This window comes from Liolophura sinensis, chromosome 4 (assembly GCF_032854445.1).
Source record: "Liolophura sinensis isolate JHLJ2023 chromosome 4, CUHK_Ljap_v2, whole genome shotgun sequence".
Classification (NCBI taxonomy): domain Eukaryota; kingdom Metazoa; phylum Mollusca; class Polyplacophora; order Chitonida; family Chitonidae; genus Liolophura; species Liolophura sinensis.
In genome coordinates, this window is record NC_088298.1 from 15,689,379 (window position 1) to 15,716,217 (window position 26,839).

At 37.1% G+C, this 26,839-nt stretch overlaps 1 protein-coding gene across 1 annotated transcript in view; it reads left to right on the forward strand.

Moving 5' to 3' along the window:
- The first annotated feature begins 373 nt into the window (after positions 1 to 373).
- The window catches only part of LOC135464965 (band 3 anion transport protein-like), a 71,746-nt gene continuing 45,280 nt past the window's right edge, over positions 374 to 26,839 (forward strand). The window contains 2 exon segments of the mRNA XM_064742551.1: positions 374 to 394; positions 22,054 to 22,152. Coding sequence (XP_064598621.1) covers positions 22,099 to 22,152 — 54 coding nt within the window. The 5' untranslated portion in view covers positions 374 to 394; positions 22,054 to 22,098.

Below are 26,839 nucleotides of genomic sequence, written 5' to 3' on the forward strand. Positions count from 1 at the left end.
CCCCGGTAGATACTTATCTTTCACAGAAAGCACGTGGTCTACGCATGCTCCAATGTTTACATCGCATCCAAAAATACAAACCGAAGATGGAATCGGAATGGGTGTATGGAAAGCGGAATTTATTATTCTATTGTCCCATTACGAATGATATTTATCCGTGATCAATTGTTGTCTTTGTATTTGTTCCTTAATTTTAGAAGGAATGCGTGTGCAAAAATGTAGAAATAATACCGACACAAAGTAGAATAAGAAAATGGGCCTTTGTGTTTAACTCCGTTCCGCCTTTTCTTCCGCCCCCATTTTTTGTATCAGATGCGTTACTTCCTTGGCAGAGATGTCTGCAAATTTTGCGTCAGAGGTGTAGAAAAACGAAGACAACAACGAGCACTTTCAGGTAAACATCTTTGTTTTCGACGCATGACCTTGCCGAATAGCACGTCGTTGTGGAGAACAAAATATTTACTTTCTCGTAGAGTGTAAACCAGATTGTGTCAGGGGTTTATGAGGCGAGTTTTTAAGCTGCAGAGAAACGAGACCGAACGAAACTGATTTTCGTCCCCTCCACCTCCACTCTCTCTCTCTCTCCTGAAGAATCCTTTTATCTGTCCTTTACACCCAGACGATTAGGCCTGTGCCCAAAATACATTTTTAGAGTACTATTAGGCATTCATGCGTAACGAGTGAGAAATGATGGTGTGAAGGTTGACTGGTCATTTTAGCGTTTACTTTACGTCCGCGTTTGACAAGTTGCCGAGTCATGTCTCCGTGAAATAAACACAGCTCTCATGCACTCGTGAATTCCAACCGTTTGATTGCACTCCAAACAAGGAAGTGCACTTTCACGTGAGAATTGTACGTAACAATTTAGGTCAATTTATATTTCAGGCTTGAAATTTATCCTCTTTATGGAGAAATTTCTCTTTTATTTGTAAAAAAAAGAAGGCATCAGACAAATGTTCATAATTTAATGCAGAAATACTAAAAATGTCAAAATTATGAGGATGATTTATAGTTTCCTCTTTTTCATCCCAGTGTCTGTCTCATCGCTGATATTTGTTTTACAGACCTTGCCTTTAACAACCCAAAGGAATTAATTTATGTAGGGTACTAATATTGTAGTTTTCTCACTTACCATTATGACAGAGCTTACAGCAACCAAATGAATTAGACATTATATACTAGCATGTAGCAATAAAACATACTGATTTGGATTTTCAAAACCCTGGGCATCTGTAATGTTCTCTATCTTACATTTTCTCAATGGGCATCCCCTAGCCAAGGGTATCACACTTTTGTTGGACCACAGTCAGCTTCTGTTATGCTCAAATCAGGCTTTTGTAGAGTGCAAACCTGAAAAAAAAAATTTAACAGGCAGTCATACTTGCCTTCTCAGAGATTTTACACAAGTGTGAAATTGGACTGGAGCTGTTGTTAAATGAAAAATTTATTACAGTGTAATTTATCTAGAATGTTACAATCTATCGGTTACCACGGTGAAGGTCATACAGTCAGTCAATGTGACAACTGCTGCTGGTGTTGGCTGGGCTCGTGTTGCAGAGTAGGGTAACTCTCATCTTAACCAATGCAAGGTTGCCATAGTTACAGTGTAAAATAGCTCCAAATATGTCTGATTTACAGGAAGGCATGTTTATCACTGTTCACGTATGAATTAAAACCATGCGAGAGGCACATGCAGCCACCAGGTAATATCATCATTGGGCTGAGACCCCTGAAGTTCATAGGTGTTATTCACCACTAAATGCTGAATAATAGTGCCAAATGTCATTCTGAGAGAACTCCTGTTTTAAGCCTAACTTTACCTTTAATGAAGTTTTGAGCATCTGACATCAGATGATCCGGAAGTACATGGCACACAACATGTTGGCAGACGTCATTTGGAAAGTGTGTGTGATAACAGCAATGTCATTATTACATTCACTATACTAACAACAGGAATCCAGTAATCAGGTTCTCATCATGACTCCCTTAATCTAAAACTATGGGAAATCTGGGTCCGATTCCACAAAACTATATTTCTGATGTAAGTCATAATTTGAAATACTGTTTTAGGGCTTATTTTGGGGCAGCAGAAATGAAAATATGGACCACTTCATGAGTGTCACCTGAAGGCAAATGTTTCAGAATCTTAACTTCAAGTGCTGAAGTAATCGGCCTCTGCATGTACGGCTCAGTTGGTAGAGCGTCCTATTCGGATGCAGTGGATCCAGGGTCAAACTTGGGTCGCGTCACACCTAAGATTTTAAAAGAGGAAGTTGTAGCTTCGCGGTTGAGGTTCAGCGGTAAATGGATATGGTATCGTGCAACACCCAGTTGACCCTTGTCAGTATAATGGGGCTTGTGGGGTGGCTTACTTTCCTTCGGTAAGTCGTCTCATTGAAGCAGCTCTAGATAAAAGAGCTGTAGAAATGCGTTCTGATACAAGGAGGTTCGTTACATGCACTCTAAGAACTCTGCTGTCGTCATATGATGTTAAACCCTGGGCAATCATTTACTCCAGTGCCGAAAACAGACCATTAGGATAAGAGTTTAAAGTTTGACAAGTCAAATAGCTTTGTGGAAATGGGCCCTGTTTAGACGCCTGTAAAAAAAAAAAAAACATTAACTGATATTATACCCATATTGGGAACCCAAAATCAGCCAGTGCCAGAAGAAACCCCAAATTAAGATGATTCTGTAATTCTTCAATCTTTTGGCATGTTTGCAAGGTGTTTATTCAAGCATATTCTGAAGGCAGTATTCTTTGTTGACTGATAAAATTATACTTTTTGTGAAGCCCTGAAACTGGCCAATCCAACCAATGTAGTTTTGTCTCCGAATCAAAGTAAAAATATGCATAAATTGCACGAAAAGTTGCTCTTTTATGTGCAAAATGATTGAGGAATTATAATAATGAAACTTGAGTTGCAATACCTCTGATGACTTTCAAATAGTATTTCTTGTTATTTTACACTCAGGCCCCTGGTTAATTTATGAGCCTATGTTAAAAAATAGGAGGCCTGTGTTAGAAGACGCGTGTGGAATGTCCAAAATTTGATTGACGGACACAGCGGCTGCCTTTATAGAGCTAGAAAATATATTAATTTGTTTAATTTGATATTAAAACTGTGTAACTGTTTTAGATTTTAGCCCAGATTTTGCTCCTCATAAAAGGGATTCTAAATAAACCAGTTTTGTTTTGCAGAGGTGTAAGGCATATAGAGTTATCTTTCTGGATTTGAGTGTGCTATTATCCATTTAGTTATTAAAGCAGTCAGTCAGTCTTCCCTAGGTTGAAGGAAATAGTCTATACGCCCAAACATTTACCAGGTTGTGTAAACAGTATGATTTGCTGAGGTGAATATCTAGAGCTGCAGTTTCTTTCTTTATCTATGAATTTTCCCACTGGAGGCAAGGTTGAATATCCAGTAACACAGTTTCGTGTGTCCTATATAAACGTGTTATTTAAAGTTGAGTATTGTATTGCACGTGGAATTCTAGGCCTTATTGGGCAGTGTTATAAGTAATCTAAACTTTTCACCTTTACCGGTCAACAAAACATTTCTATAAAACTTGACACACTTGCATATATAAGTTATGAAATTACATTTGTTTGGAGGATAAGTTTTTTTCTTCAGGTTGTCTGAATGCAGTGACACAAAAATCAGTCAAGCGTGAATTTCTTTTTTATTTGCAACTAACATGTGTGCATTTTAAGCAAAACATTGAACAGTGATTAACCTCTGAATGTATATATGTATTTAGGCCTGTAAACAATGTTTATAGAGAAATTAACACATTTAGGGAAGGGGAGGAGCTCACTGAATCAGATGGTTAAATTGAGGGCTGGCTAAGCCGCTTGATGAAAACATTGGGGTCACGTGTTCAAATCTAGCTCTCGCTGTTTCGGCTGCAACGTTGACAGGGGATTTTTAGGCTCATGTAGTAGGTAATGGTCAGTAGTTTCATACTGACCAGTAGAACCACCGTCTTTTAAGTGAATATTTTGAGGTGTAACCAAGCAATCAATCAATTGATCACACATTTGTAGTGTCTGAAAAATTTTAAAACTTTGGCGACATTTAAAAATTCTCATCTACATGTATAGTATTTTTTCACCCATAAATGTAATCACTATCTTGCAAGTGGAATATTCTTTATTACAGAGATAAAAAAAAACAAACTTTCACCAATTAAGTGTGTTGCATGGCTGTTATAACATTATTATTATTATGGGAATGGGATATTTCTTGACCTGGGAATAAGATCAGTTTTCACCCTCTTACATGCATTCATGTGTATTCAGTGGAGTTACCTTCATTAAAAAGTACAGAAAAAAAAAAGAGATGAAATTATCAGTTGAAAGGGCCTTTTTGTTGTACCACTAAGCAGGATCCAGCTGTTAAAATGCCTTATCTGTACATGTACATGTGTACATGTGCCTCCCGTATTATGGAAGGAGGGAAAGTTATTACCCACTTGAATAATAGATTACATGGTTTTTAGTTTGATAATCTGGACTCTGCACAGCCTTAGGTGATAAGAAAAGCTTACATGTCACTTCAATAGCTTGTTACCTAGCTTGTAGGCAGTGTTTATCAGCCATTAAAAAAACAGTGATAAGTGTTGTAGAAGTACCTGTACATGTCACGGTATATATGGATGGTAGATAACCTAATATTTAACCCTCAAAAATTTCATTTTTAGAGGTAAACAGATGTCATTAAATATAACTTTTTGTGCTGAAACTTAAGATATCAAAACAAACCTCATAACACCTCTCTAAGATCAATAGAACTCTCAAAATCAGGTGAAATGTGTATATTTAATGCAGCCCTGGGCAGAATTCTGGGTCATTATTAATATCTTCTGCATGAGGGGCCTCCTTGGGGGAGGGGGTTAGCATGCCAGTGTGGCGCAATGACCTCAGGATGCTGTCACTGTGAGTTAAAGTCCAGCTCATTCTGGCTTCCTCCCTGGCCACAGTGGGAAGGTCTACCAGTTTCCCCTGGGCTCTGCCTGGTTTGCTCTCACCATAATGCTGCTCGTCGTCGTATAAGTGAAGTATTCTTGAGCGCCGTGTAAAACACCAATCAAATAAATAAGATACCATTTGCCTGTATTTATGAAGAAACAGATATAGAGGTGCCGTTAAGCTATGACCTAAAATTAACTTCTAAACTGCTAGTAAGTATGATGTTGATTAGGTCTTTAATTCATAAGGGAATCCTGATGAAGTGGTTTGGATATAAAAATTTGACAAGTTTTTCAAGGTAAAAATAGTGAAAATTGATTCGGTACATTTGTAGGCTTGGATTTCATTAGAAGCTGTATGGTTACTAGCCTGCTACTTTGACGAAATCTTATATTTTACTTCATTTAATTCTGTGTCAGGAAGCTGGGTACTTTCCCAGAGTAGCTCTGTATATAATGGAAAACATGAAGGTTGTGAAAAAACAGTTCATTAGGTGTAGGATTCTGGGTGTAGGTAGTATGGTTTACCCCAAAATTTTATGAGGTTATTTCCCCTTGCCAAATTTTTTTGCGTTACATGTTTTTAACCTGGTAAGCAACTGCATAAAAATGGCTGTGCGTTTTGAACTAGAGTGAATTAAAGCTCAATAATTTAGTGTACGACGGAGTGTGAATGTATTGAATGTACATTCATTGTTTTTATGAAATTCCAAGGCGTGCAAAAGGGAGGTAACTTTTGGATGTTAAAATGGCATTTGCCTCAGTATGAAAGTATATAAGCAGTTACAATGTGCTCTCTTGCGTCATCTTTCATGAACATTTCGAGAGACCTGTTGACTTACTTCAGTTCACGTCCATCTACATCTGTGATGTATGTCTGATGATGTATGGCGGGCGCTCCCATGGTCAGCGCTACGCAATCACCCAGGGGCCTTTCCCCAATGCGGTTGCTGTGAGTTCAAGTCCAGCCCATGTTGGCGTCTTCTCTGGCGGTATGTGGGAAGGTCTTCCAGCAACCAGCGGATGGTCGTGGGTTTCCCCTGGGCTCTTCCCAGTTTCCTTCGACCATAATGGTGGTCGCTGGTGTACAACACCTATCAAAGTAAATAAATAAAATATGTCACATGTGGAAATTTGTCAGTAGTTTTCCAAAGGTTACTGATCTACTCCATGAAACTGGTAGCAAATTTAAAAACGAGACGATTTTGAGTAGGCCGTTGCTGCAACAATCAAATAAATTTTAAAATCAAAATCAGAGAAATCGAATATGATAGGGATAATACATATATAAGTTTATTTTCTCTCTCGTGATAAATGATGCATTTTTTTTTCTCAATCCATTCCACAATTTTTAGTCCTCCAGATGATAGCTTGAGTCTGTGCATAAGGAAATGTGTGTTACAACCTTTCTGATTTACACGGAGCATTAGAGAGCCGACCATGTACACAATGCCTGCAAGCACGACATTGCAAGATATATGTATTTATTTATTTGGTTGGTGTTTTACGCTGTACTCAAGGATGTTTCACTAGCTCCAGGGGAAACACAACCATCCGCCGGGTGCTGGCATGCCTTCCCATGTATGGTTGCACAGGAAGCCAGCGTGATTCCAAGATATAAAAGCTTCATGGCATTTATCTGGCTTGTGATATGCAGTATTCATTTGGGATTGTATAAAACATTGTCTTTATTTTATGCGCAAATATTTTCAATTAGGGCGAAATTGGTACTACTGTTTTCTCTTCCTGTAACACAAATGAACCACATACATGTTAAATAAGGGGCAAAAAATGCCATGTGATATCATCGGCGGCACCCAGTGAATTTGACCTATTAAGTCGGCCTTAAAATCGCCAAGAACAGATTACAGAGAATTTGTGCAAAAGCTACGGATTAAACCCTGGAAAGCTGCCTTAAAACTTGATTTACTGTACTTTGCCTGAAGATGAACATTTTGCTTGATTAATTCTGATTTTGTAAATTTGATTACTGTTCTTAACTCAAAGTTTGGTGCATATAAAAACTGCACTTTCAAAAAATCCTGAAAATGCCACTTTTGCTACCCACACTAAGTTTTGTTAACGAGAAGGTAATTATGATCAAGAAAAATGTGTCACTTGAAAAATGCTAAATTATCGTTATAAGGCCTTTTGATATACTGTGTTATATTAAATATTTAATATTATAATTAATATGTAAAGGTTCTTGTAAAAGAGGATTTTAGACAAACCAAACTTTAGGTTAAATACAGTACTGTTAAATTTCAGTCACTTTGTGTCTTGCATATGAAGATTGTCTCATGTACCACATGACTACGTTACTGGGTTGTAAACTCAGGTGGCTTCATTCCGATTGGTTGAAACAAATTCACGAGATTTACCGTAAGTTTTAGTTTCCATTGTGTCTTTTTTTTTTTTTTTTTTTTTTTTTTTGATCTGCATGTGTGTGGTTAACTTGACTAAGTGCTGGTGCATCTCTATGCGGACATTGCGTCATATAAAAAAAAAAAAAAAAAAAACCGGTGGGAAGTTCCTGTTTCTGCGAAATTTTGTTACATGTAACACTTGTATGAACATGTGTACATATGTCCTGTACATACGCCAGACCAGACTCTTACGTGTAGTACTGAGGTGGACAAAGGAAATGTTGCCGTGCCGAATGAAAAGAAAAACCTGTTTCTGAAAGTCATGTCAAAATAAGATTTATTATAATTTAAATTCAAACCGGAGTGAAATGTGACCTTGGCAAACAGTGCAGTAGCAGGGCTTGGTGACACACATATATAAATAAGCACGTGTGTACATATGATCTGTATGAGGTTCAGTACCATACCCAGTACATCTACCTTTTTACAAATACGACGACAGCGTTCATAGATCTGCAGCTTGGAGTGACGAGTTGATTGCCTACAGAGAAGAGCTGATTGCACGCTGACGTAAGTTTCATCAGCCAGGCCTCCCACCAACACCCCCGCCCCCCCCATCCCCCCGCCCCTCAATCGTGTGAAAAAGAAGCTCTTTTTTAATAATGGTGTAGGATCTATGTGGTACTGTAATTCACCTAAAGTTTGGCCTCTGTCCACTTTCTGAAGCACTTAAGCTCCCTGTTTTCTGACAGGAAATTAATTGAACTGCACAAAAAACATGCGAAATGTGTTGCATTTAGGTGAACTGAAAGTAGTCCGTGTCGTTGTTGTACATGTAGACATCAGGTGATTAATGGGATGGTTAGTGCAGACTTTCACGTTTTGTTTCCTGCTGAACATACAACTTCTTTGGTATAAAATAACCTAAAATTTTTGCCACAAAAATTACATTTTTAGCTCCAATGTGATGAAATATTACATTTTTTGCAGTGAAGGACATCATGCTGCCTTCCAAAGAAACTTCAAAATACATGTGCCTTTTTAAGATCAATAGATCTGTTACAATCAGGCAAAAATGCTCAACGTAGTTGAAGTGTAGGTCGATTACAGATGCACATGTAGTGTAAATTTTATCTAAAATTTTGTTCATGTTAAAAAGTCACTGATTGCCTCATTCTAAAATTTTTGTTCCTCTTATAAAGGTGTTTTAAGGTTTGTTCAATAGATTTTGTGAAATGAAAAGTCCAACTGGGAAAATGAAAATTTCACTGCCAAATGCAAAATTTTATAACATTTATGGCATGCTTCAAAAAATTCACTAAACCTGGCAAATATTAAGGTCAAATTCAGCAGACAGGGTTTTTCCCCAAAACTGTTTCAGATTTAAAGGATCTAAATTTGAGACCAACCCTTAATCAGTGTTTTGTGGAATGCCATGCCACAGCAAATCTTTTTGCATGTTTTGGATATTGGTTAATTTCATAAAAGCGTCTGAAGTCCGCATAAGACAAATTGTGATGTAAATGACTTTATCATCCAGATAAACAGTGGGATAGCTTTCTTCTCTGGGGTATAGTTTCCTTGTTAGCCACCTCAGCCTGTCGGAAATGACGTCAAAAGCAACGGCTCTAATAGGTTTTAAATTCAAGCAACCATCACAGCTTTGTCGTAACATAATGTCTCGATGGATAATGATGTGTTGCCTGTGGTGTTATAATGAACATTTGACGTCACAATTTAGCCAGGTCGTTAATTTTTCTTAGCTCCATCTCTTTGCGATTCAGAATAAAAATTTAGTGGAGGCCCTATAATACAGAGACACGACTTCTGCTCTGTTTGGAGGAATTACGTTTTTTATGCGAAGGTTTTTTTGGTGGTAAGAAAAATCTTTAGGATTTAGCTTTAAAATTGGCTAAAAATGACTGAAATATTGGAGTAGGTTTAGATGTGTGAGGTAGGCTTCTCTTTGTTTCAGTTGGTTACATCACTATTTATTACAGATTTTAATGTCGTACTATCCCATGTTCACCCCTCCACCCCTCCACCCTGCCTACTTTACCCTTTCTGCACCCAGCCATGTCTTAACAGGTCTCCGGGACTGAATACCTGAGATTTCCTAGCTATGCCATGTTAAGAGCCTCAAGGCTGTCCCACGATATGTTGATGAATTAGGCTGACTTGGGGGTATTTTTGGCGAAGTCTAATGTTGACCACACCTGACCCCGTGTTGACCACTTGCTGAATGTATTTACAACATCAAATTGTGTTATTATGGGGTTTTACTTGGTCATTCTAACAGACCTTATGTGTGTGTGTATATATATATATATATATATATATATATATATATATGATAGTTCTGATTTGGAGAACAGGTATATATATGTATAGATTATTGAAGAAACTTGCATTTTATTCTGTGAAAAAAAGTCTCCCAGAGGTAAATATAAAAGTTGAAAACATCAGTGTCCAGTCATTGGCATCAGAACATATCTAATGTGCATGTGCAGAGCATAACTTTTAAATCCAACATGTAATGAGCGAGGTCTGTCAGCACTCTGTGGATGGTTGTGGGTTTCCCCCCACGCTGTGCTAGGTTTCCTCCCACCATAATGCTGGCCATCGTCGTATAAGTGAAATATTCTTGAGTAAAACCAATCAAATAAATAAATATATAAATATAATGAGTGAAAAAAAACTTCTGAGCTGAATGAGTGAGAGCAAAATTGTACATCTATATTTGATGTACATGTAGTTCCTGATATCATACTCTATGGTTCTTCCACTGACTCACAATTAATGTTAATTGATTTCCTTTGCTCTATTAAATTCTTAGATCTGTAACTTTATGACCTTGGGGGGTGTGGTCTTTGTAACATGTGATTGGTGCTCAAGCCCTGGTGCAGGTTTAATGCTGTACTATAAAGGCTTGGACCGGAGCTGCCCTAGTGCCCACTACCTAACACAGCAGGTCCTGGCGCTTTGACATGGTCGCTCTTAATTGTCTGTAAGGTCATCTATTACGGTGTAATTGTACTAGTCGGTCAGGGACCAGGTCACGCTGTATGGCGTTGATTTATTGGATGTGCAGGTCTCGGCTTGTAACTGATGGCCATGGCGACATAACCTGGACATGTTGCCATTATTGCACGCAGCACGTGTCTCTGTCTCCCCTAAGGCCCTATAGTCGTCGTGTTTGAGTAGCTCTGAGCCGCCTCTGCTGTAGTCCTTCATATCTCCGCGCGGTGAAGTAGCCACTGAGGTACAGGTATGAGTACATGTGTGTCGGTGCTGTCTCATGTGACAAGACAATTAAGGTCATACTGAGGCGGATACCTCGTGTGGTTATAACTATACCCCTGTCTATCAGACACGCTTTATTATAACATGGCTACAACTGTATTCCCCCCCCATACCCCCCCCCCCCCAATTTTCCTCAAGTTGATATTGCATGCTTATAAATGTGCTCTCCCGCCACCCCCAAATTTTTCACCAACTTGTGGAATATTGCACAACTCTGTATGTGTAGATATGTTAAAAAAATTTCAGTGAAAAAGAACCCAAAAAGCAAAACCCTTCAAAAATATTCAGTTTTTATATCTTCTTTATTAAGTTTGCATGATGGTCAATGATGTGCACTTTGTATAGGCTTTAAACTTGACACTTAAAAATAACGAGCTATAATAACACATTCTGCTTGTCAGGCCACGGTGGTCATGGTTACAATGACTTGACAAATCTGAAAAAGTCTTCAAATGCATAAAATCCATGTATTAGAAGGTTGAATTGACAAGGGTCAGGGGTGCACTGCAGTTTGAAATGCTTGTCCTGGTTCTATTTTTAGAGTTGGTTGTTGTTGATTTGTGATTCAAAGAATTGCATGGTGAATGGATTGCGAAATTTTCTCCAAAAATGATTGGACCAAAAATGTGCTTATGTAGTTGAACCGCTAGTGCACAGGATGCTTTTTTTTTCTGTGTAAATCTTTCATGTACTTGCTCTCTTGGATATGTTTAGATAGTAGGATGATACCCTACTGGAGAAATATGTTTCAGCTCCAAAAGTAATATTTTATGCCATTTATTTGCCTGTAAAAATATAAAATTTTTGATCATTTACCATAAGCCTATTATTAATATATAGTCTGCATTGTAAGTCTCATTAGTTTTGTATTAAGATGAGACTGGTATTATCATTTGAGTTTTGCTTACCTTATAATATGCTTTTCAGTAACTGGTCCCTTTTAATTTAACAGTTTATGACATACATATCTTTGTCCTCATGTTTCACTGACACCTTTGAAAAGTACTTGTTAAAAAGTCTGTAACAAAACAAGCTCAGAGTAAAAATTGCTGGCACTGTTGGTGCCGTGGTATGCTTTTGCCTATTAATTTTAGAGGAAACAAAATGGTTGGAATGCAGTTTTATGCCTCCCTGGTACCAGCATTAACCTCATTTTATGGCAGATATGACACGGTTGTGATTTACATTAGCGTGGTGAGAAAATGGTCAGGCAAATTGTACCATTGAGAAAATAACAGTGGTGGAAGTAGGAGTGAACCCTGCATGATCCCTAGCTGCAGATTTGTACCTATCAGCATTAATAGGATAGATGGCTTTTCTGGCTAAAATTAGAAGCAGGATGAAAGCCGTATTGACTGGGTGGTGGTCAGAAATCAATCTTGTGATTATTGTTTTTGATCGTTCTAATGGTAGAAGAGGAGCCATTGACATGTACACATCGATTTGTGCTGGCATTTCACTTTCAACTGACCAGGTTTGCAATTGTTTGTTAAAGATGAATGTAGTGCAGGTGCATGCCATGATATTTGAAAGTAAAGAGCTGTGGAAAATTTGGTGAATCTTACATGTATGTAAGAGTTGCAGACAGGTAAGAAATGAAGTAGATATATAAATGTAATTAATAATGTAACATATATGTATAATACTTTTTTCACATTAAAAACAAATGTGTTGATTAAGATGGCAAAAACAGTGCAAAAAGGCATTATTTTTAGGGTGTGTCTAATATTCAGATAGGTCCTGCTCTGTCTGTTGAAAAGAAATGTCATTTGTGATAAGATACAGGATTCATTGCTGTCTACATGTCCATCGTATATAAAACCAATGTTTCCTCTAATACTTGTGTGTTGGTCTATGTGTCCCTATACCGTATGTACCTTAAAAGTCAAGTTGACTGCTGAGGTAGAAAAGACCTCCTGTCTCCACCATCCAAGTACTATTCATGGAAATAATTATAGTGGCTTAACACTTTATATAGTGATGGAATTAAGGAGATAAAATACTTTATAGTAATGGTCGGATGGTTGAACCCTGTCTGATCCCACAGAGAGCTTTCACGCATGACGGTTAGTTGACTCCAGGGGAATATTTATAGCATCGTATTATCCTCTGCTTTTGCTTTCGAAATGTTGGCACATTGTTCACTGGATTTAGACTACTTAGCCTTTTATTCTCAAGCCGGAAGTCTGCATTGAAATGGAAGGTAACGCCATGCAGGGATTCTAAAGGTGTCTTTATGGTTGACTTTCAACAGTCCCGCTGTATGCAGCGAAATGAATCCTGTTAAGATTTATGACTGTTGAGTCTCGACTGCAGGCTGATCTAAGGTGACCTACATGTACCCACAGAAGTAAAAAGATATTTTGAACTTGTACATTCATGTACAATACTGATATTAGTGACAAACACTACAGGACGTGTACTGTATAGTGGGACAAGTCATAGTGTGTGAATGTAATGAGACTGCATTGCTATACATTTTCCTTTTGAATGATACATGTTAGCTTTCAGCATTGTTCATTTTGGACTTTTCCTGAAAATATTTAGTTGATAAGGGGGAAAAGTTTTCAAAGTATAACCGGTAATATTAGTATTAAAGTTTCTTTTCCGTAGAGATTTTTACCTTAAATTGACTCATCTCAAGGAAAGCTTTTGTATCTGAAAATACATTTGTAAATCAAGGTGTTACAATTGATACTTATTTAAGGATTCTCTTTTTATCTGGTAGAGTATTGAGGTCACTCCAACAAAAGATATAAGGCGATGTATGATTCAGTATTTCAGTTTTCTTGAAAATGATTTAAATAAAATGGAAATATTTTAATCGTGCATCGCCTTGTCTCTTTTGTTGGAGTGACCTCAATACTCTACTTTGTGAAGCTTATCACTGGAAATGGAGACTTTTTACCTGGCCTCTTTTAATTTGAGCATACATCATGTAGTTCTTACCTCTGTGCTACCACAACTATTATTATCAGGTGAGGGCAGTGGGAGGGGGATGGTTCAGGTACAGTCACAGAAACATTGGTTACCCTGCTGATGAAAGTGCTTTATTTAGCTTAGTGGTGGTCAGCTGTTTGATGTCAATGATTTGACCCTTGCCTGGACTCTCAGTTGACATGTACTTGTGCCTTTGCTGAATCTTGGCTTTAGTTTATCCAAACATGGAGTATTTTTTTAGCGTTTTTACCTGGATATACATTTCACAGCTCAAATTGTTTGCAATTTCTTAAGGCTTAATTAGTCTTTTTCATTTAAAAAGAAATATATGTCGAATAATATTATAGCATTTGAAGGCAGGATTTCAAATGCTCATACAGTGTACGCCTCTTCGAAATGACGGTATTATACATGTAGATGTCAAATGAAAAGTTACAAACATTGTACATGTACCAATAAATTTCAGGAATTTTCGTGACTCAAAATTTGGGAGAGCATTTAATTTTAAAGTTTGCTTTTGATTCTGATTTTGTAGACATGCTACAAGATTTCAGATACGTCATACACGAATATCCAAATTTTTATACAAAAAAGTACAGTTCATTATGGGCACCTACTTGTAGGTTTGTGCCAAAAATACAGCATATATTTTTTTTGTTTATCTGATTGGTGTCCAACTTTATACTATGCTGGGTCATTTTTTCCTGGGTGCAGGAAACCGGCCTGTGTGCCTGGGATAAACCACCAGCATTTGGCAAATTACCGACAGACATTCCTATATAATAAAAGAGTAACTGTCAATATTGAAAATTTTTAGTCATAATTAAAATTATATTTAATCAACTCTTAAGTCAGTTCTTTGTGTTAAAAAAAAAGTACTGATTTTTGTGTCCTAAGTTGGTAGAGAATAGTGAAACATTAAAATTTACTCAGGAGGTCCCCCTGACTTGTTAAGAGAGCTGTTTTGTAACTTTTCCGCGTAGAGTATACAAGTATTCTTTTATTTTGTAATTCTTTCAAAATAAAATACATAAATACTGTGAATAAATTGTTTCAAAACTTTAAAAGGTATTGAATTGGAGTAGATTGCTGATAGACTTCATTTTATAAAGTAAAAAAAACAGTACCTATAGATAAATTTAAACCTCTGAAAGTATTTCTCACTTTGAAAGTAACCATTTTTAACTTATTCTATTTTATACAAAACTTTTTAAATGTACAGGTGGTGTGCCCACCTACCTGTATAGTTTGTGGGAGGGTGACCATTGCTCAGTAGGTGGTCACGCTGCTATATAATGAATGGGTCAGTCAGCTGATGCATTTGTTAGGACTGACCTATATCCACGCTCTATATACACACAGGTATATCTGCTAACCTGTAATCAACCTGTCCCAAATCTGCTGCAGAATTGTTTCTTCCACTAAAAAAAAAAAAAAAAAAAAAAAAACGATCAGCCATTGTTAAAAGGTAGGGATGACAAAGGTGTTTGGAGTCTCAGTGGGATAGTGCTAAATGTCAAGCATCTGTTTTGAATGGATGAATGAACATGTTGAAGTTTTGGTTTCCCACAATGACATATAAAGGGTCTTTGGTTTAATGGATCACCCACAGTCGTTTCACTTTAACATGGTTTGGCGGAGGATAAACTCTTTGAGGAATACTACAGGAAAAAATGCTCGAGAATATTTCTAGGTATTGAAGTGTAGATGCAGTTCTGGTGGCAGAAGTGACCTCAGAAGTGATCTCTCATAGTCTTCTTTGTGGGCAAAAAAGTCATGAGAAATGAGTGTAAGTACTATATATTAATGAACGTTATTATTTTATTTTATGATTTAACTTTTGTAAATGTTTTTCCTTGAGCATGGCATTAAGCAACCATCAGTCACTCAGTAAGCTGAACAGTTACTGAGCCTGAACATGTCAGGATACATGTACATACACATTGAACATGTCATTCATGTAAGACAACTTGAAGTATGTAAATCATTCATGGCAGCGAGAGTTGATTGATTACTCATCCTCACATTGTTCTTGCCCAAATTCAGGTTAGGATAGTGATCTGCTTTTCATATGCTTGCATGGTGTTTATTCAAGTATTTTCTGAGGGCATTATTCTGAGTAGACTGATAAAATTATACTTATTGTGAAGATCTGATATTGGCCTGTCCAACCGATGTAGTTTTGTCTTCAAAATCGAAGTTTAAAGGTGCTCTTTTATATTTGAAAAGGTTGATGTATATTAAAGTGTAATGAGCTGTTTTTGAGATAAGCAAGAATACCCTTTATGTACATGTATTGACGCAGCAAAAAATTAATAGCGCGTGGAAATTCACGTAAGTATTAAATAGTGAAGTACGTGGGAAGGCCTGTCAGCAACCTGTGGATGGTCGTGGGTTTTCCCCGGGTTTCTGCCTGATTTCCTCCCACTATAATGCTGGCCACTGTCGTATAAGTGAAATATTCTTGAGTTCGGCATAAAACACCAATCAAGTAAGTAAATAAATAAAAAAATGAAACTGTGAGGTAGTCAGATTACTTCAGAACTTCGGGTAGCTTATGGCACATGTACAGGTACATGTTTAATTTTAATACCTTTTTGGATTTATGTGAAAAAGTTGTTTTGAAAGCAGGTTCAACATGTAGTTAGGGTAATTTTAAACTGCAACTGTGCAGTAGTTTGTAGATATATGTAAATTATCATTATTCATTATGAAACGAACCTTAACCTCTAGACTCAGCTTTCCTTTGACATGGCTCTAATATGAATGTTTTCTCGTGGTGCATATATATATGTATAAAGGTCAGGGAAGACACTCGTCTTTTCATATTGGGTTAATGGCTCAAGTTGTAGCAAATAATAGATGTCATTTTTTAATCTTGTTTATGTTAGAGATAAATACTCAGTTAAATCGTTTTTCTGAAGCAGATGCCATATATTTCTCTCTAGTCAGTGGTTGTGTAAGTTGCTGGGAGCCGTCAGATAAAGATGTTTTATTGCTGTCCACAATGTAACAGAAGTACACATTGTTTGGTTTACAAAGACCGGGTTCATTTTTGGGTGAGGATCAGGGACGTACTGTGAACTTTGCAACTGAAAATTTATTGCAGAGGTCAAGGTATTGAGCCTCTCTTCACACTTGTGCAAACAAAATGGTATGGAAATTTGTGAAAATGTATTATATTGTATTTCTGTGTATGTTTGATATAAATATAGTGTCTTTCATACATAATACCTGTACATACAAGCATGTACTAGTAGAATTTGAAAGAGTTTTTATGTATAGAGTTTGCTTGCACCAACATTTTTATAAGATTCACAGTCTGGCCCTTTATGCTGAATCAGCAAGTCTCGATCTATTGATCTGCAATGAAGCAGAATGAAATACGTCTGGTATCATTGTCGCATTGTTAAAGTATGTGCATGTTTGTCATTAACAATCTTCAAGGCCTTATGAAGCCTATCACAATGTGTTTCATCTGTTTTGCATGCGTATGAAAGAGGAGGTTGAATTTAAAAATATGCTGCCCAATAGGGTTCTGGGAGATATGTAGGATAAGGGCGGACAAGGTCAAAATAAACAGTTGTCGCATGCAGGTGTGCTACTTACCAACTGAAATATATGGATCATAGAGAGGGTCAAAATGAAAAGTTACCACATATGAGTGTGCTACTTAGCAACTGAAATATATGGATCATAGAGAGGGTCAAAATAAAAAGTTGCCCCATACAAGTTTGCTACTTGGCAACTGAAATATATGGATTAAAGAGAGGGTCAAAATAAAAAGTTGCCCCATCCAAGTTTGCTACTTAGCAAATCATAGAGAGGGTTAAAATGAAAAGTTGCTGCATACAAGTTTGCCACTTAACAACTGAAATTTATGGATCATAGAGAGGGTGAAAATGAAAAGTTGCCCCATCCAAGTTTGCTACTTAGCAACTGAAATATATGGATCATAGAGAGGGTCAAAATAAAAAGTTGCCCCATCCAAATTTGCTACTTAGCAACTGAAATATATGGATCATAGAGAGGGTCAAGGAGAGGAAGCCAGCATGAGCTGAACTCACTTTGATTGGAGGCTCCTGGGTCATTACGCCGTGCTGGCGTGCTGAGCCTGGTGGCCACGGAGGCCCTCCGGATCATTCTGTACCAGAAGCATTAATAATACAGTACTGTTGTTTGACCGCACATTCTCGGCAGACGGCCAGAGCTATCAGGGTGTGTTTACACACGCCCTAGAATAATAACTCCCAGCTTACACATACACTACACACAGCTTATTACACTTATGGTTAATGCGCGTTGAAATGTTTGCCGACAACAGCTTCGGCGGCTTTATTCATGGGCCTTTCAGTAATTTATGGTGTTTTCTCCCCATTCATTTGTCAGTTTAATATACACATTTTATGTATAACAGTTACTTCATGCACAAACTACAGGGGTGAGTCAAAATGCAAACCAATAAACAGGTTCATGTTCAAATAAATCGCCCTTCAGTGATGTGCGTTCCAAACATTTTCACACTTCAGTTGTCATTTTATGGCTTGTTTATGGCTCCTGTTGTTTCTTATTGGCTGTAAAACAGTCGCTTGGAGAATATAAAAGTCAAGAGAGGTCAAAGGAGTTGTAGTTTTTTGGAATTTAGCAATAGATTCGTGGAGGGAGTGCCTGCAAGTTACATGTACATTTTGATTATGACATTATTTATGAAAAATAATATTTCTCAGTTGGTTAGCGCATTAGCACAGCGTAATGACCCAGGAGTCTCTCGGTCCCTGTGAGTTCAAGTCAAGCTCATGCTGGCTTCCTCTCTGGCCGTACGTGGGAAGGTCTGTCAGTAACTTGCGGATGGTCGTGGGTTTCCCCCGGGCTCTGCCTGGTTTCCTTCCACCATATTGCTGGCCGCCATCATATAAGTGAAATATTCTCAAGTAAGGCATAAAACACCAATCAAATAAATAAATAAATAAATAAAAATAGTATTTTTGATCCTACATGTGCAGTATGCACTATCCCATATACACAGGGCCACATCTAGAAAAAAAAAATTAAAGGTTCTGACTCAAAACTTTAAAGGTGACTTGGTGACAATGTGCGTAAAGAAATTTTCTGAAACGCAACAAAATGACTTCTGACAATGTGAATGAAAGAGATTTGTATGAATACTGAACTTTTTATCAGTTAACCATCATATCTACATGTATTTAGTAGTTTGAATACAGTTTCAATGATTAAAAAGTTAGGTCTCCCATCGGTTTGGGAGTCCAAACATTTTCCAGAACTAAAATGGCTCCAGATATGGCGCAGATACAGGTACTTTTTTGTACTCATTGTTGCTCTGGTCTTTGTGACAGTTTTAAAGCAGACGGTGACATTTGTGGAACGGTTTGTGCAGTGTTGGATTTGTTGAAGACCACTTGACTCGTCTTTAACTGTCTTCAACAGTGTGGCATGCAGGTACACCACAACCCTTTGACATATGTGGACAAGTGTGAAAACCTCACCTGTTTGCATACATTTACTTGAGCCTGCTTTTGTTAAAGGTGGAGAAAACATAAAATTAACATTAAGGTCAGATGAAAGAGTGTGAAAAGTTATTCCTAGATGTGGTCTTCAATATTTTTTTCTGATTTTCCTCAAGGAGAAAAAGACATTTGAAAATAATTTTTTGTGCAGTGGGTATTTGGGACCACCTTTTGGTACTTACAGTCTTTGTTTCATAATGTCATAAATGAGGATGTAACATAGGTTAATAAATATTTTTGCACTAGAATTTGTTCTTTTCAGCTGACAAATGTCTTAAACCTCAATTTAGATCATATTTATGTTTTTAATATATTCATAAATATCATAATTTAGGTTAAATGCATATGTTTCGGTATAAACAACAAATTTACATTCAAATAAATTTATTAGGCAAACATCACATCCTTATTTAGAACTTAAGAATTATTTAAAAAAATTCTTAAGTATGTCTTCTCTCAAAAATCATGAAAATAAAGCTATGGACAAGGTGATATTCTCTGAAAGTGTAGCCTTATACCCAATTAAATTGAATCTGAATGTGTATGACTAGAATAAACGTCAATAAGGTTGTTCCCCCCAAAAAGTACATGTGATCAGAGGAAAATCCATGCTTGACAAGTAACTACTATGTAGTTACTCTACATACAGTATGTAGGTATTACAAAAGCTTTAGTATACGAACTCCTATTCAGGTAGTGGTACATGTAGGTCCTCCTAGGAAGGTTCAGGTGTCTGTATTATTTGATATGCTAATTCGCAGCGGAACATCCAGGCATCCCAGGTAACCATTTATGCACTAGTTGGTGTTATAAAAGGTGTATTATACAGACAGCAATTCAGGTAATGCTAGGCTCTCCCAGAAAGGTACCTGTGTCTGCATCATTGATATGCTAATTAGTGGTGGAACATCCAGGTATGCCAGGTAACTATGATGCATTGGTTGGTATTATAAAAGGTTTAGTTTACTGACTGCTATTCAGGTAATGCTAGGCTCTCCCAGAAAGGTACCTGTGTCTGCATCATTGATATGCTAATTAGCGGTGGAACATCCATGTATGCCAGGTAACTATGATGCACTAGTTGGTATTATAAAAGGTTTAGTTTACTGACTGCTATTCAGGTAATGTTATGCTCTCCCAGAAAGGTACCTGTGTCTGCATCATTGATATGCTGATTAGCGGTGGAACATCCAGGCACTATGTACTATTGCCTATTATGTTCATGTATTTATTCTATGCCACATTTAGGTACATCATGTATTTAAAAAGCTTTGTTCTACAGACTGCAATTCAGGTAGTGTTTGGTTGTCCCAGAAAAAGTACCTGTCTCATTTGATGTGCTAATTAGCAGTGTATATATCAGGTATTACTGTTATGTAGTTTGCTCTGTAAAAGCACTCGTATTTCACCAATGTCCTTTTGGTCAACTTTGAACTTTTGCCCGTAGTTGTCGTACATGTCCTGGTCTGATTCATTCAGTTCATTGTATATGGGATTCTAACCAAATCTCCATTTAAGGACAGGGCTGTTGTTGTTGTTTGTTGTCTTGTTTTATTTATACGTTCATACTAGATGTATTATTATTCATACTGGTATCATAATAAAACACATGTTACTTGTAAAGCTGTATATTTATTTCTCTCACAACTCGCTCAGGGCAGGAGCATTCATGATGGCTGTACATAGAACGTTTGAAAACCTTTTTTTTGCATGCATACAGTGTACATGGATGATTTTTTTTGAGTTAGTACACTTTTATGGAGCGTATATTTTATGTATTGACCTTGACATAATATTTGCAGAAAATGTGAAAAGTATACATTGAGTCTCAATCTGAGCATAAGTACAGCTGTATAAAGTCCATGTAAAGTATTCCCTTAAATTTAGCTCCCAAAACGTGCATTTTTTAGGCAAATAAAGGTCATGAAACATTACCTTTGGTACTTATGAACTTGAATTTTCCAGTAGGATATCATCTTATTTTCCAAACAAATCTCAAAGCACATCTCTAGTATTAATAGAACTTTCAGAATTTATAGACTACAGGAATAAATTTTTTTTTTTCAAATACAGTGAGTCTTGTTATATAGTTTTCATAAGCAGAACAGAAAGCCTGAATCATTTTGCCAGATTCTTTGTGCAGGAATAACACCCCAGATTCTTGAAAAGGTGACACGTGTACATGTAGAAATGAACTGGTTCAAGTAGTGGAGGTCTGCATCAGGTGACGATATATGAGCACAGTATGTTATCTGCTCGGAGTTGTCGATTATTTCTAGTTTTATTACACTTTACAAGTTTAAATGCAAAGGAGCATCATTTGTAGTTTTATTTGCATGCTGTATTTCACCTGAGGTTTGGTATGTAATACTAGTACATATGTGTTTTTACTGTAAAAGGAAAATTTTGCGTTTAATCCTGAATTGAGTCATAGCTAAAACATCCCTTATTTGCCCCTCAGCTGAAGAGGAATGAACCAAGTACTGATTGGCTTGGTGTCAGAATAATGTGACTGGGTGCTTCATCATGTTGGGTGTCTTTGGCATGGCGTTCCAGTGAGGCAGCACTGTACATACATGGAGGTCAGCATTGGCTCCAGCCGGCTGCAAAGAGACACTTTCAAGATACGACAGAAATAATGTTGACACCAATGTTAAACCCCAGTAAAACCCCAAAGCAGACTGAGTTCATTTTGAGAAATTAGTGTGTGCTGATGTAATAATAACATGTGGCAAATTCATGCTGATGCCGAACATAAAACATGCATGGTACATGACTCTGTTCCACTTTTTGATTCATTTTGGTATTATTACTGTGAGTACTTAATCTATAAGACCATTAATATTTCATTTATATTAAACATTATCACAATGTCATTAGCCAGTCAGACGTCGTGTTTAGTACATTTCACTGCTTAACCAATCACCTCTTTTGTCTTTGTCTGCCAGGTGTGTCACATACCTGTAATTGGAGTAACAGATGTGAGGATTTCCATGGCAACGGCAGGTGGGTCAAGTCGTGATCATGGAGATCGTAACAGTCAAGAGGTAAGGTTTTACTAATATTTTCTAATTGATAAGTTTTGATTTACGTGCATATTTTTTTTATGGGTCTATTGGTGAGAATTGTCAGAGGCCCATAGAGGCATGAGAAAAAGTTGAAGAAATTGCCGGAAGTGGTTTCACCCAAGGAAGAGGTGTCAGTGCGCTTAACGACATAGACCTTGTGGTATTGTGAAATTTTAACTTCCTTTTGTTATGTTTTTTTTTTTTCAGTGTTTTGTTGGGATTTATATGTTATGATTATGGTTTGAATAAAAATGTTAATTATGTTTAGAGTCATTTATTGTTCGTTTATTTTCGTGTTACGAAAGGTTATCGAATTTTGAGGCGTGATTTAGCTTACAGTTAAATGTGACATACCGGTCAGTACCTTGTGAACCTGTGATACGGTATGTAGCGAACAGATTTGCACCATGTAAGGTAGCATACGTTCATGTATTTAACAGATCCTAATAATATTTACGCCTACTTTACAGCATTCAAGCACTTTGTTAGTCACCAAAATGTTGAAAAGAAAGAAGTTGTCAGGCGGCGAGTATGCCATTTGATCTTGACCCCAGTGCTACAGATAAGGGGCGTGCAGGCGTAAATGTGCTTAAAAATTAGATGATATGCTTCTAAAATTAAAACAGAGTGTACTGAATACGCATGACAATTTGTGTGTACGCTTAATTCCTGAAAGCTATATGGTATGTGCGAGATTTAAAGCAAACAGTCCTGTCAAAATTGAAAGTAGATCTCCAACTCAGTTTACGAGCACGATGGTCTCCACGACGTGTTAGTTTTCAGAAACTTTAAGTTACAGCAAGGGCTCATGTACCATAACCCACAGTCGTGGAGAATGACTTGTAATATTTGTATTTGTGACATTCTCTAATGTTTACCGTGAAGAAGATGTAGCAAGGGTTAAAAAAATAATGGTGATTTGGGTTAATATATAGCAAGTTCTGGTACTACATTAAATCGTCCTAATATTGCTCTCAATGTATGGTTTTAATTCTAAACCGATCGTCAGTTATTTATGCTATGTTAAAGTGTGATGGAGGGCCCAGTTTCCAACGTGTACATGTATTGGGTGATTTCTGAGGAGAGAAGCTAATGCAGTGAAATGCAACAATCATGAGAACAGCTAGTGTTCAGAAACACTTTAGATTTATCCTGTATACTGCCAGTAAATAAAGCATAAATTATAAATTTTTGCCTTCTAATGGAGGCCTACATTTTGATTTAGCATAACAAGCGGATCATGTTTTGATCCCAAAACGGCAGTTGTTCGTGTGTACAGAAATGTATAAAAATTACCAGTCGCATTAGGCAAGCTACCGTAGTATGAAATAATACTGCAACCCCTGCTATCAAAACAAAATGAAAAGGTAAAGTTGTCAGTTAGTGAGTTCTTGTAATAAACCCAGTAGGCCTACAGGTTGAGGTGTAATAAATAAATGTAGGCCTGTGAGCGGCATTCAGATTCATTCCTCGTGAGGAAGAGCTGAAATAATTAATCTATTCTAGAATGTTATGACAAGTCGTAATTCTGGACAATCGACATGTACATACATATACTTGTAGTCCTATATGTAACTACAAGAATCTCTGTACCAGTAGGTGTGTGTAGGCCTATACATGTATACACATGTATGCCTTTTGACTTTCTTGACCCCCTTCACTCCGTCAACTTCGCACTTTCCAGGTGTATTGCTGGGGACCCAAAATAATGAAGTTTTGAGTATTTTCAAAAAACGTGTGCTCTGCAGTAGGCTTACCCCGTACACCGTCTCTTGGAAAAGTAGGGAGTACCGCACTACCTCTGAAAATTACCTGTAGGACTGCTTGATCCCTTGGGCTAGTGCCCAATAGTTGATCTTCCTAATTGCGTGAATGCCAACATACTTATAAAATCAAGTGTTTCATGGTCTCTTGAAGAAGTTATCTGTTAAATTGTGGAATGAGGTGTTGATTATGCTTGCTATATGTGATGGACATTTGGATATAACTCTGAAAACATCGGAAAAAAAAAAAAAAAAGGTTGACAGATTGTGCACGTGTTTTATGTGTCCTTGCCTTATTTGTACTGTTGAGATACAACTATACAATGTAAGGACCAAACCTTCATATTGTATAACGATAAGTTGCCTTGATATCTTGCCTTGATCTGTATAACGATATGTTGCCTTGATATCTTGCCTTGATCTGTATACCGATATGTCGCCTTAATATCTTGCCTTGATCTGTATAACGATATGTTGCCTTGATATCTTGCCTTGATCTGTATACCGATATGTCGCCTTGATATCTTGCCTTGATCTGTATAACGATATGTTGCCTTGATATCTTGCCTTGATCTGTATACCGATATGTTGCCTTGATCTGTATAACGATATGTCGCCTTGATATCTTGCCTTGATCTGTATAACGATATGTTGCCTTGATATCTTGCCTTGATCTGTATAACGATATGTCGCCTTGATATCTTGCCTTGATCTGTTGTCACATACGGCAGTGGCACAAGTAATGAAAATTTTCATGCTCACTAACCGGAACCAATAGAAATGGTAACGACTTAGCTGAAAATAACTACATTTATTTATTTATTTGATTGGTGTTTTGCGCTGTGCTCATGAAAATGTGCACAGTATATTAAAATATAACGTTCTGATACGATGCATTCTCTTCAAAGTCATGTTATAACGAGGTGGGGCCTGGTCCTCCATTACAGACAGAATAACTGATAGGCTCTTTGTTGGTGGAGAATACCAATGAATTGTACTAGAAGACAATTGGTCACTAGTTACGAGAAAAGTAAAAATAGAAGAACAGTAGTAAACCCATTTCACAGGCCTTGGGCATTAGTTATCAGATTTTTGGGCCGTTCTTAAGAAAAATCATTGTTGACGTAACCTAATCCTTTTAGAAAAAAAAATGGGGTTAGTCTTTTTTTTTATATATTTTAAAAATATTTTATTGTTTTATTTTATGATTTCTTTTATGCTTTTATTATGAGTTCACCTGGTAGAATTGTCTTTATTGCCCATAATATTTCCCAGACATTGTGAAAATTCCAGGATGTCCTTCAGGAACCTGTATTTGTTGTAGTAACTGCCTCATTCATGACAGGATGTCTTACCTACGTGTACTGTACATATATTTGCTTTCATGGGTACCTGTTTCTTCTGAAATTTTGGGGCACCTGTCTTGCTCATTTTAGCCAGTATATATGTAATTGTAGCAGGAATATTGGGTTCTCACATGGTTAGACCATCTAATTAACAACATACTGATATCTATACTTTTCCAAAAGGCTGGTGAAGAAATGTAATATTATACTTTCAACAGTATTCTGTCTCAAAAATTAGAAGAATTAGGGTACGTCTACACACCCTCTGATACTTAATAGCGAGATAGATCCTAGTTACTCAATTCTGAAGTTAATGCAAACATAAAGTCTTGACTCCGGTTTAGTGAATTGAACGGATTGATTAAAATGCTTTCATTCAGCGTTTAAACCCTGTTTATTGCTGAGTGGCAATATATGTCCGTAATTCGATCCTCTCCATCGGGGTGTTGACAAATAAGGAGCAACTTGTGGCTTTGTTCAGGTAAAACTAGTGAGTTTCCTGTAGGTGTGGTCGCTTTCCCCAGGTGTAAACAAGGTTTGTTAGCCTGTGACAAATACTGGAAGAAGCCCTTTTATTATTTTCGAGAGTAAAACCCTGGAAAAGTATATATGTACTTAAAGCCAGTTACCAGGCTGAGAAATTATGTAATGTATTGTATGTATCAAAATCTACACCTGGAAAGGGCAACTATAGCTAAATTTCGGAAAGCCAGCACTGCGAAATATCTTTATACCTCAAGCACTCGCTCACTCACTCCTTGGCCTATGGTTAATGTACCAGGGCGGTGCAGTGACCCAGGAACCTCTCACCAATGCAGTCTCTGTGAGTCCCATGTCCAGCTCATGCTAACTTCCTCTCAGTTCGTATGAGGGAAGCTGTGCCAGCAGCCTGCGGATGGTTGAGAGTTTCCCTCATAATGCTTGCTGTCATAGTACAAGGGAAATATTCTTGAGTACGGCATAAAACACCAATCAAATAAATTGTAGTGTAGTTTGTTATAATGTGAGAGAGGTTTAGTACAGCATGACCTAATCAGGACAGTGTACTAATGGATATGTCTATTAAAGGAATAGCCCTGATGTATTGCCTGCCTATCAAATTGTCTGGCACTTAACTTGTACATGTATCTATTATTAGCTAAACAACTGGGCCCTAGCTTTGTGTCTGCGCTTATTTTTACTCTGATGATGTATTGCCTAAGGCAGTGAGAGCAAAGTACATGTACGAATTAGTATAAATTTGTTATCCTTTTTTTTTTTTAAGGTGACCTACTTACGGAAGATTTATGAATTGAATGCATACAACTGTGAGAGACAATCATCTGTGAGAGAATTATCTCCCTTGTTTAATGACTTTTTCAGTTGATGGTTATTGTTGAAATATTGTGCTAGACATCTTGAAAAGTTGGATGGAATATATATAAGTCTGAGAGAATTTAGTAGGCAGTGTGAATGTACAATTAGCAGACATACATACACATAAAAAGAACCTACAAAAACACATCACTTAAGAAGTTTGGAAAGGATCAGTTGTCTTAATAATCAGAAATGTTTATT